The sequence below is a fragment of the Antechinus flavipes genome, chromosome 2 (genome assembly GCF_016432865.1).
Source record: "Antechinus flavipes isolate AdamAnt ecotype Samford, QLD, Australia chromosome 2, AdamAnt_v2, whole genome shotgun sequence".
In the NCBI taxonomy this organism is placed as follows: domain Eukaryota; kingdom Metazoa; phylum Chordata; class Mammalia; order Dasyuromorphia; family Dasyuridae; genus Antechinus; species Antechinus flavipes.
In genome coordinates, this window is record NC_067399.1 from 225,310,217 (window position 1) to 225,322,349 (window position 12,133).

At 35.5% G+C, this 12,133-nt stretch overlaps 1 protein-coding gene across 1 annotated transcript in view; it reads left to right on the forward strand.

Annotated features, from left to right (window-relative positions):
* CIB4 (calcium and integrin binding family member 4) overlaps positions 1 to 12,133 on the forward strand; it is an 88,509-nt gene that overhangs the window by 66,385 nt on the left and 9,991 nt on the right. Inside the window, exon 4 of the mRNA XM_051976324.1 lies at positions 11,117 to 11,258. Within this exon, the coding sequence (XP_051832284.1) occupies positions 11,117 to 11,258 (142 nt within the window). The remainder of the gene's footprint in view (positions 1 to 11,116; positions 11,259 to 12,133) is intronic.

The window sequence follows — 12,133 nt, forward strand, 5'->3', positions numbered from 1 at the left end:
ATCTTGCAGCATCAGGCCAGCTGTGCTAAGCTGCTGCTGTGATAGAGCTATTAACACTCACCATATGTTTCAAAGAGGCAAGGCAGGGTGAGGGGCCCAGCTACATGTTGGTTATGAGTAACATTTTGACATGGGACTGATTTCAGCAGTGTCTAGAGAAGCCAGAGGAGAGGGAGGAAAATGGAGGAATGTGAAATTGCTATAGACAGGAAAAGCCTCCTAATCAAAGATCTCAAGCTCTTTGTTCATCTTAGATAGTGGTCTCTCCTTTGATTCCCCCAACCCATAGCTAATTTGTTTCCAATTTTTTTTTTTGGTTGAAGACTCAATTATCCCCACTGCCACCACTTTTTTTTTTACATTCTCCTTAACTTTTACCTGGAGAGAAGTAATAGATTCCTAACAGTTTTTCCTTTCTCTAGTCCCTCCTCCCCTCTAAATTAACCTGTACACATTTTCCTAAAATTCTATCCATATCCAGAGAAAAAACTATGAAGTCTGAATGCAGATTAAAGTGTACTATTTTCACTTTTTTGTTTTTTTCTTTCTTGTGGTCTTTCCCTTTTATTTTGATTCTTCTTTCACAACATAACTAATGTATAAATATGCATATAATGTGTAATAATATGTATTATTTTTGTACATGTATAATCTATATCAGAATACTTGGCTTCTTAGGGAGGGGAAGAGAAGGAAGAGAAGGGGAAAACTTGGAACTCAAAATCTTATAAAAGTGAAAGTTGAAAACTATCTTTATCCCAAAGTGATCTTAAAGGAGGAAAAGGGCCCAATGTTTGTGGCAGCCCTTTTTGTAGTGGCAAGAAACTGGAAACTGAGTGGATGCTCATCAGTTAGAGAATGGCTGAATAAGTTATAGTATATCAATGTTATGGAATAGTATTGTTTTATAAGAAATGATAAGCAGAAGGATTTCAGAGAGGCCTTTTTTATTAAAGCTTTTTAATTTTCAAAAGATATGCATGGATAATTTTTCAACATTAACCCTTGCGAAATCTTCTGTTCTAATTTCCCCCCTTCTCCCCACTCCCTCCTTGATCTCCCTAAATAGGAAGTAATCCAATATATATTAAACATGGTTAAAATATATGGCAAATCCAATATATGTATACATATTTATACAATTATTTTGCTATACAAGAAAAAGGAAAAAAAAGAAATGAGGCCTTTATCAGAACCCTTGAATGTTCAAAAAAAAAAACTATCTTTACATGTAATTTGAAAAAAAGAAAATACTATTAAGTGAGAAGAAAAAAACTTATTTTCCTAATACATACACCTGAGCATAGCATTTACTTGCCTGGAAAATTTCAATGGCTTCCTATGTCTATCAAAGAAAGTCTAAACTTCTTAGCCCAACTACTACTAATGAACAATTATTCACAGACTATTTACTATGTGCTATATACTATTCTGCGCTGGAAATACAAAGGAAAAAAAGGAAGCAGTTTCTGCTCTCAAGGAGCTTGCATTCTATCAGAAGAGACAACATGTACACAACACACACACAGACATACACATATACACACAATTGTTATTCATCTTTACTTCTCAAAGAGAATTTATGATTTCACAAGGGTGATAACTTGCACTTGAATTGGATTTAAGTGAGGCAGAGTTGCACTAAGTTGTCAACCTGACTTTGCCTCTAGAGTCATCAGGTCAAAGGAAAGATTTAAGTCAAGATGATGGATGATGGTCCAGGATGCAGCGAGTGACCTTGGACTTTCCAAGGCCTCAGTTTGTTTGAGGCAATGCCCATTCAATGACTTAGGGCTAAGTAAGATTTGAGACAAAACACATATACAGAATATAAATAAAATAAACAAATACACTGTCATTTAGTAGAGGAAGTAAATGGACAGCTAGCTTCTGCTTCTCATCTCCATGGAAGAGCTTCCATTTATGGATAGCTCTAATTATGAGATTAGAACCTAATTGTGAAATTGGACCTAAATCTGACCCCTTGGACTTCTGCTCACTGCTGCTAGTTCTATCCTCTGAGACCAAACAGAACAAGTATGATCCCTCTTCTGCATGATGCAATGAATGAATTCCTTATGCCCTGGGGGGGGGGGGAAGCTGCCATGATGGCATAGAGGAAAGGGTCTTCAGAGATCAGCAGTCAGAGCTTACAAACTACCAAACGTGAGTTCCAAAGCTTCCTGAGTCTATTTGAGGCATCATGGATTTTAAGTTAGAGGCCCAGGGGTCAGGTCCCAGGACTGCTACTCTGAGTATTTGTGTTATCTGGGAAAACATCACTTATTCTCTCCCAACCTCAGTTTCCTTATCCAAAAATGAGGGATTTGGAATAAATGACCCCTAAGGTCCTGTCTACCTCTAAATCCACAGTAAAATAGCAGGGCTTCTGAGAAGTTGGTTTTCTTTAGTCTGGAGTCTGGAAGAGGTGCTTTTGTATGTGATTCTAAGCCAGGTTCTGGGCTCCATTATTCCTTGGCTGTTTAATAATATTTAGCATTTTTACTGCTTTCCTTCACTCTTTGTTCCATTAGTGACGCCTCGGAAGGCCTCCAGGCAGGACACATCCTTAGATGGTCCCTGCCAGCCCATCTGTCATGCAGGAGACAGCTCCAGTGTAGCCTTTCTGTTTTTAGACTCCAGGAAGGTTGAACATTTAAAATACATAGTCTGTCTATTTTTTATAAACAGTTGGCAGGAAGGACTTCTCTGGGGGCTTAGCCAACAGAGATAGTGCATTAACTTAAACGGATTTGATTTCTTTTGATTAAAATTTCAGAGCCCTCTCTGCCCTGGGAAGGACGTATGAAGGCTTGCATAGAAGCTTCCCTAGGGGATTTAGAATCATAGACTAATAGAATGCTGGAGATGGAAGGAGCCTCCGAGACCAGCAAGTGCAATGTCCTCATTCTCAAGGCTCCAGGGAGTTGAGTAGCAGAGAAATCAGGTGGCTCAGGTCACACAGGAAGGCAGTGGCAGACTAGAAATTAGAATCCAGGACTCCTAATTTCCAAGTCAATGCTCTTTCTTTGGCCATTCTAGGAGTTTTGGTGCTCAGATCAAGATCAAGCCATAACTTTCCTTTCTAAAGTCCCCTACTCCCGTTTCTTTCTCCCTCTTTCCCTCTCCCACTCCTTCATCCCCTTCATATTTTTCAAATAGGAATAACAAGCCTTAAATGAGCACAGAAGGACAGAGCCTTGAAGGGGAGGAGTTGTCCCCAAAGTGGGGTGGACACAGGAAGTAGAGCTTCTTCCTCGGCCCTTTTTGCTTGGAGATGATATGGGCACTATTTTGGGTGGGTTGTACAAACCCTTAGGTTTTTTAAAGCACCAACTCCCAGACCCAGAGTTGGAAGGGACCTTCAAAATCCTCCATTCTACGTGTTCTTTTGTGTGTTGTGGACCCTTCAGTCTGGGAATCCTATAGATCTCTTTTTAGAATCATGTTTTTAAAAGCATAAATAAAATCCAAAAGAAACCAAATCGGTTGAAATAAAAATGCAGTTTTTCTCCTATCCAAGGTCACAGACCCAAATTTGAGAACCCTTACTCTAGGTCAGTCCCTTCATTTTATAAATAAGGAAACCAATTGGATGAAGTGGAAGCATGCTACATTGAAGAGAACAAAGGGAACTGTATTAGGGGGAGGAGAGGTCTGAATTTGCACCCTCTCCTACTCTGGCATTGACAAACGGACTGGGAAAATCACTTAGCTGTGTTTCAGCTCCCTCTTCTGCAAAATGTGTCTCAACTGGAATTATCCCAGTCTGTGATGTCCAGCTCAGACAGAAATGGGGTCCACTGAACCATTTATACAAGGATCTCCATAGGGGCATAGTGATTATAAAACCACATTCTAGCCATCTGCTTATCAGACAGACCCTACAAATGGCAGCTTCTACATCCCCCCTCCATTCTTGGATTTTGTTACTTATGCCCTGGTCTGCCTGTAACAAGAAAGAGCACCTCTTTCCATCTCTTTTTTATTTTGTCAATATATCCATTAAAAACTATACGTGCGACTTCACCATCTGTAAAGTGAAAAGGATGGTTTTACATGAGGTGTCTAAGCTTCCTGCCAACTCTGACAGATCATGAGTCTGGGGTCAGAATGAGTGATCCTTTATAAGACATTATGGTGTACATATCTAAATAGAAATGGTGTAAATTTCATAAATATTAAAAGAAAAATGGAATTGTCTCTACACAAATGAGTTTAAATTAGAAAAAAGAAAACCACATATCAACATTATCTATGTCTTAGTGTATTTTTATTTATTTTGTTAAGTGTTTTCCTATTACATTTTAATCTTATTCTGGCTTGTCTGGGGAATAGTGAGGATCAAATATTTCTTACCTCTGGGTTCAGCCAGGATTCAAACTCAAAGCTCTTTCTAGTTCAGCAATTAATTCCCCCCAAGTGTGGCTGTCGCCTAATGTCAGCATAGCCTAAGGGCAGTCATCTCCAGGACCCCAAGACTGTGAAGCCAGTTTATTTTTTAATTCTACTTAATCTTGTTTCTGTAAAAGGCGTTAAGTAGTTGGAGATTTCAGTCCTGCACTGCCACCTTCTGGCAGAGTCATCCTGTGCTCCAACTGTCAGCATTGAAGGCTCTGGGGACTCGGGATGGACTTCTCTTTGTCTGCAAAGGTGAGATCGTCTCTGTTTGGGACTTGATCCCCTCTTTGGGAGCAGTTGCTGTCATTGCTTGGGGAAAACTTTGTCATGATTTCCGAAGCCCCAGTAGGTTTCTGGGGTGAGTTTCCTGTATATTCCCCAAGGAGGCAATGTGGTTGTGGACAAATCACTGGTTCTAGAGTCAGATTTTTTATTATTTTTCAGTCATCTTTTCAGTCCTGTCCACTTTTCATGATCCCATTTGGTGTTTTCTTGGCAAAGAGACTGGAGTGATCTATTTCCTTCTCCAGATCATTTACAGATGAGGAAACTGAGGCAAACAGGATTAGGTGACTTGCCCATGGTCACACAGCAAGTCAATGTCTGAGTTTGGATTTGAACTCGGGGAGATAGATGAGTCTTCCCGACTCCAAGCTCAGCTCTACCAAGCCCCCTTGCTGCCCTCAAAATGTTACAGTTATCCCCATTAAATTCCCACCTTGTTAGATTTGGTTCAACTTTCTAGCTTGTCAAGATCTTTTTGGATCCAGTCATCCAGAGTGCTAGCTATGCCTTCCAGCTTTGTGTCACCTGCAAATTTGACAAAAATGCCAGTTATGTCTTTATCTATGTCACTGATCAAATGTTAAATAACAGTGGTCTGTGATACTTTCCACTACAGACCTCTGCCTGAACTGACAGAGTTATTCATGACAATTCTTTGGTTCACTTAACTGGTCCACATCCAAATAATTACACCATCCTGTATTCCTGTATCCCATCATTTTCATAAGAATAGTGTAAAAGACTTTAAAATTCTTTGCTACAGTATAGTTAAACTACACAGCACTCCTTGGATCCATCAGTCTGGTAACCTTGTGTAGAAAGGAATTGAGATTAGCTTGACTGTTCTTGATGAAACCAAACTAATTCTCTGTGATCACCAGATTCTTTCTTTGCTATGTTTACCCCAACATTTTTAATCATTTGGCCTCGAATTTCTACCAGATACCAGGTTCTAGCCTGTTGTTTTCAGACTCCAATCTTTTCCCTCTTTTAACAAATGGTAGAGAACGTCTGTCCTGCGGTACCACTGCCATTTTCCACAATATTTCAAATATTATTGGCTAAGTTGTTCTTTCTATCACTTCTTTAAGGACTCAAAGATGTAACTCAGTCCTGGGGATTTGAACTTAAGTATAACCTGACTATCTCATTTGTCTTATAAATATCAACTTCCTATGAATCTCTTTTGTTCTGTCCTTTCCAGCCCAAAGATAATTTTCCTTGGCATAGAATAAATATATAAAACTAAGGCTATGTAGCTCAGCTTTCTTTGTATGGCTCAGGCAAAAGTCTACCCCCTTCTTTGATCCTTTTACCCCTTCACAATGTGACTTGTTAAAATATCCATTTTAGAGATACACAAAAACATAATAATAATGATCAGGAGTAGAATTTATTTAAAAAAAAAACAGAGGTAATAATCATTGATCTCAGACAGAGATCATCTATAAAATAGATACAATCAAAAGAGAAAATAAGAAAACTACATTATATGTCAGCCATATTAATCTATATTATTTTAGACTATTTAAAATAACTAGATAGTATAAGGTTGGGATATTACTGTGTATAGGAAATGATTAATTGATGTAATTGCAAAAATATGGAAAGACTTGGATATTTAAAGAATGATGTTATCTACCTTCAAAGAATAGAGGACAAACAAATGTAGTATGGCCTTACATAAATGTCGACGTGCATACACGTGTGTGATTATTGATATCTATATAAATGTATATGTATACATATATACATATGTATAGATGTGTGCTTATATCCATGTACATGCTTACATCTGAGTATATCTGCACTTAATTGTAGTCATCTTGGGGAGGTAGAAAGGAGAAAAAAGAATAAAGTAAAAAGTGCACAGCAGAGAACAAAAATAAACCTACAAGAAAGCAAAGAAAAGATGGACAGCTCTAAATACAATGGGTAGTATTTATTATATAGGCTTTTTTGAAATGAAAATTTATTGTCTCATATTTTGAATTCTCTTTTATGTTCTGTTGTGCACATGGCAACAATGTTTTTCTTTTTCTATTTGTATTTTAAATAAATTTTAAAAATCCCCGTTTTGTTGTTGTTGTTACTTTTCTGTGCCAATCTCAGCTCAATCTGAGCTTCAGCTTTCCTAATGCTATTTTCAAATGACTATGACACATCAAACATTTGTGTTCATTTTCTATTACCTATCCCTAGTTAGTTTTTTGTGCAGCCAAATTGTTCTATTTAAATAATTACTTCCTTCTTCCTCATCAAAATTGTTTCTATTTGTGCCTTCAGAATATCATTTCAGAGAGCTTCCCATATTTCCTGGGCTGATTTTTTCTAGGGGATGTTAGTCCTGTACCTGTTCTTTAAAAAATCTTTCAGATCTGCTCTCCCAGAGTCTAGCCTGCCTGCCAGATTATGATTGACTTCCCTTCCATTAATTATCATAAATCTGAAGATAGAATAATGGTTTCTACTCTAACAAGTAGTTCTTTTTTGGTCTAGGGAGAGTTTGGTGCTGGTCTAAATGTCTCTGGTAGATATATGTAATAAAGGCAGAAACATAAAGCAAAGGCAGAAACCAATAGTCCTGTTAGCTTCACCTAGCCCATAAGAATCCAATAGACATTTTCTTCATTGGTTCCTCCAACTTTTAAAAATGAAATTATCACTAATAAATCAGAAAATTGTTAACTGTTCTGCAGTGGTCAGAGAAAGAACTCCAGCAAACATTGAGATAACTGAAATCCTCTATCACCATTACAAGGGACAGTGAGTATGGTATAGAGCAAAGTTTTTTAAATTGTGGGTTGCTATCCCATTTGGGGTCATATAACTGAATGTGGGGGTTGCAAAAAAATTGGCAACAGTAAGATTTCTGAATCCTCTATGTCTTGCAGTAGCAAATATTCTTCCAAGATTTAATTCCTTATGTAAAAATAAACAAGCCTATCTGTCTCATTATATGCAAATTTGCTTTCATCTTCAATAAATGGTGAGATTATTTGTATACCAAAGAAATGATTTAAAATAAATTTCTTTATGATTTATTGTCAATAAATGGATTTGTGTACTTATTTTATACAACTATATACTTAGGGTTGTGTAAAATTTCTTGAGGAAAAAAGGGTTGTTAATGGAAAAAAGTTGAAGAAGCCCTAGTATAGAGGAAGACTTGGATTCAACTCTCCTCTCTGGTAGTCTGAGAGATGTACAGTCTGTATTACTTTGTGTTACTCACTTAATATATCAATGCTCTAGGCAACTCACTAACATTATAAGTTTGCAGAGAAGGTAATGACCTGAATTGATAGAGATTTTTTTTTCTGGGAGCAACTTAAACCAATGATATCCCCAGTCTGGCTTCTCTCCTTATTCTCATTATAACAATGGTACCATACCAGCATTATGATCTGTTTCCCAAACTCTTCATTTCTTTCCACTTTTTGTGCAGTTGGTCTCTGATAATAACATTGTTTTTCTTTATGTCTTTGTTGATCATTGCCCCTATGTTCTTTATCATGTTTCCCCCTTCTGATTCTTGGATTTCCTCATGTGAGTTTTTTCTAATCTATAAGAACCCCCACCCAAATTCCTCTTAAATATCCCAGTCCTTTTTAATATATTATACTTTCTCACAGACATAGTCCAGTCATTGTCTCATAAATTCTTGCAAAATAGTTGGGGGTTAGGATTTACAAGTTTGCTAACTTATCTGTCTTCCTAACTTCCTTTCTTCAGGTTTGCAATTTCAGAATCATCCTCCGTTCTTCAATCTACTTCCTTAATAGTCAGTCCATTGGGCATTGTATTGCCACAATTTCTCTAATAGCCCTTTCTTCTTAATTCTTGCCACGATTATTCTTTCACTCTTTGTAAAGGGATAAATTTAGGTATTTCTTTAAACTTTTAACCTTGTTGTCCCTGTTATATTCTCCTATGAGGTCATCAACTGAACTCTTTGTATCCTAATTGAATTGATTCCATTTGTGCAAAAGTCTTTTAATTTAATGAAAATTATAGCATTCCACCACTATGCCTTGTTTGAGAAAGCTCTCCTTAGCCATAGTTGGGAAAGATAATTATTTTCATTTTTCTTTGATTATTTCTGTGATATATTCTTTTATATTTAAGTTGTATAACCCCTTGTTAAAACTGCATTCACTTCGAGATTACTGTAATATGTATATGTTGAAAGTAAGTTGTTGATCTAAACTTAATTCTACTAAACTGATTTCCAATCATTTTTTCCCTGGCAGATTGTGTTCTTGACCTTGACAAACACTAGATAACTGTATTGGATGGAGGGATATCCTGACTTGCTCTTCATACTTCTTCTACCATGTGTATTTCTAAGCATTTGTGAATATCTTGGATTCTTTTTCTTTCTCTAATAGAACTGGAGCAGGAACTACCTCTCTCCTGTCTCTATATCCCTGCTACCTAGCACAGTAACTGACACATAGGAGAGATGCTTAATAAATGCTTTTTTAGAATTTTATAGGATTTATAGGATTAGTATCATATCAATCAAACTATTCTGTAATTACTTTGTAGAACCAGAAAAAGTAAAAACAAACTTCACTGGGAGCAAAAGAAAGCTCAAGATTCTCAATAGATATAAAGAAAAATGTAGGAATAAAGGGAGTCCCCCCCCCTTTTTTTTACTGTATCTTAAATTATAGCATAAGGCAATAATCATCAAAACTATTTGCTACTGGTTCAAAAATAGAAATACTGATCAGTGGAGAAGAGCAGGAAAGCAAAACTCACAATCAAACATAATAGTCTAGTCCTTGATAAGCTGAAGAATACAAACTACTAGGACAGTGATTCTCTATTCAACAGAAATACTGGGAAAATTGAAAACTAATTTAGTAAAAATACAATAATTTACAATCTTTAGATGGATATGCAATTTAAATGTACATTGTAATTATAAATTTATTATAAATTATAAATGACATTGTAAATATCATCAAAATAAAAAATAATGAAAAGACATACCTTTCATATCAATGGCTAAAGGGAAAATTCTCAAACAAGTTAGAGAGGTGATCATAAAAAATAAAATTGAATGTTTTGATTATAGAAAACTAAAAGACTTTTGAACAAACAAAATTATTGCAATTAGAATAAGAAGAGAAACTGTTTCCTGAGAAGGGAAAATCTTCATAATAAATGTGTCAAAAGTCTGCTATCTGAAGTACAAATATGTGAGAACAAGAGACTGTTCTCAATAAACTGCCAAAAGATTTGGATAGTTTTCTAAAAAAGAAATGTAAGCTATCAATAATTCTATTAAAAAACTTCTCTAAATCACTAATAGTAAGATGCAGATTTAAGTAAGTGACATTTCACTTCACAATTATCAGATGACATAAATAAAGAAATAAAAATTTCCTAATGGTTGAAGAATCGGTAGAAAGAGAAATTCACTAATGCCTTATTAGTGGAACTATAATACAACTATTATAAAATGTAATTTGAAATTATACTAGAAAAGTACCAAATGGTTCAGAATAATATCACTACTAGGCAAGACTCAGGGAGGTCAAGTACAGAGGGAAAAGTAACATAAATACAAAAATATTTATAACTATCATTGACAAGATTGATATCCAATGATTAGAAAATCATTGAACAAACTATGTCATATTATTAATTAATTATATTACACAATTTATTATAATACATAAAATTATTTATTAATCCTATTTCATATTATTATATCATCTATATTGGACATAATGCTAATTGCTATATTATACATTGCATATAATATAATTATTATGTTACATATCAATTGTGCAATTAATTATATTAAACATAATATAATTCTACATACTATAGAATACATTAGAATTACATTACATATTCTATATAGAATATAGAATACATATACATTGTATTATTGTATTATGTTATTATTACATGTATACTACATATTATAGAATTCTATATGTAGAATACAATATTGTGTAAGAACAATATGTGAAATCACAGTAATGAGAAGACAAACTGTGAATGGTTTTTAGAACCATCCCTATCCTGGAGCATATATAAATGAAACATGTAACCTTGCCCTCAAGAGGGAGTTGGAGGACTACAAGGATAGAATATTTTATACATTGTCAGAGTCGCTGTATCTGTGTTGTTTTTTTTTTTTTTAATTTGGTTGTTTTTTCCTTTGTTATAAAGGTTTAATGATGTGTGTGTGTGTATGATAATCTGAAAATGATTATGATGTAAAACCAGTCCCTGCTCTTAAGGAGCTCACAGTCTAATAAGAAAGACAACATGAAGACAATTATATATAAACAAGAAGTAAAGACTATAAATTAAACTTATTTTTAAAGAAGCTCAGACATGGAAACAGACAGTGAACATCGGCGTGTGGACAGCAGATGTAATCTTCTTCCTCCTTGCTCAGCAGGTTAACCCTTTCAGAGACAGAATCTGCAGAGTGTTCTCCCATGATGATGTCTTCTCATTTGAAGATGTTTTGGGAATGGCTTCCGTATTTAGTGCCCAGGCCTGCCCCAGCCTGAAGATTGAGTACGCCTTCCGCATCTATGGTAAGATATGTTGAGGGCCACAGTACTCAGGAAATAAAAATAAATAAGATTTTGGGAGTTGGAGGGATGATTACACATGCTTCTCTCCTCTTGCCTCTCTGGGCTTCTTCCCCTGGCAATTTCATTTGCACCCTGTCAGCTAGGAGTGTGCTAGAACTAGTTTGATCTGGCTCTTTGATAAAGGTGATTGTTAAATTTTCATGAGCATTTATCCCTTGGAAATAGATAAATGCTACAAGTCAGGGCTTGATTTGCTGTTAATTTTCTAGACTTAAGACAGTGATAGAAGAAATTATCATAATGTATATTAAACTTAAAAGTGTATGATGCATACTTTTTTTTTGAAGAGCTAAGTATTAAACATATATTAGCATATTCTGGGAAATCAATAGACATATCATATGCAGAAAAAAAAAGTGCAGAGTTGATTTGATTACAATTCATGATTCCAAAAAAGGAGAAGGGTAATGTTGAAGAAAGATCATGTGGTTTCTAGTGAGGGTGACCAATCATTTGTGGAAGAGGTGGCTGGAGGTAGGAGAGGAAAAGCATGCCTCAGAATTTCCTTAAGGTGTTGAAAAAGATAAGTACCCAAATCTGTACTTGTGCAGGAAAGATCAAGTCAGGAAGGAGAAGCTCACCAAGAAAGGGTGCAAGGATAATCTAGTTGGGAGAATGGAGTCTGGAGTTCACTGCCTGAATCCAAAAAACAGGTAGACTGCCTGGTGGTTTTTAACAAAGTAAGGCAAGAACATCCAACAAATACCAATGGGAAATGTATTTCCTAGGAATAATTTTTCTTTTGACAATAATTCTTTAGCCTTACCTAAGTAAAATGATACCACATGACATTTTTACTTTGTAAATAAGAAGGA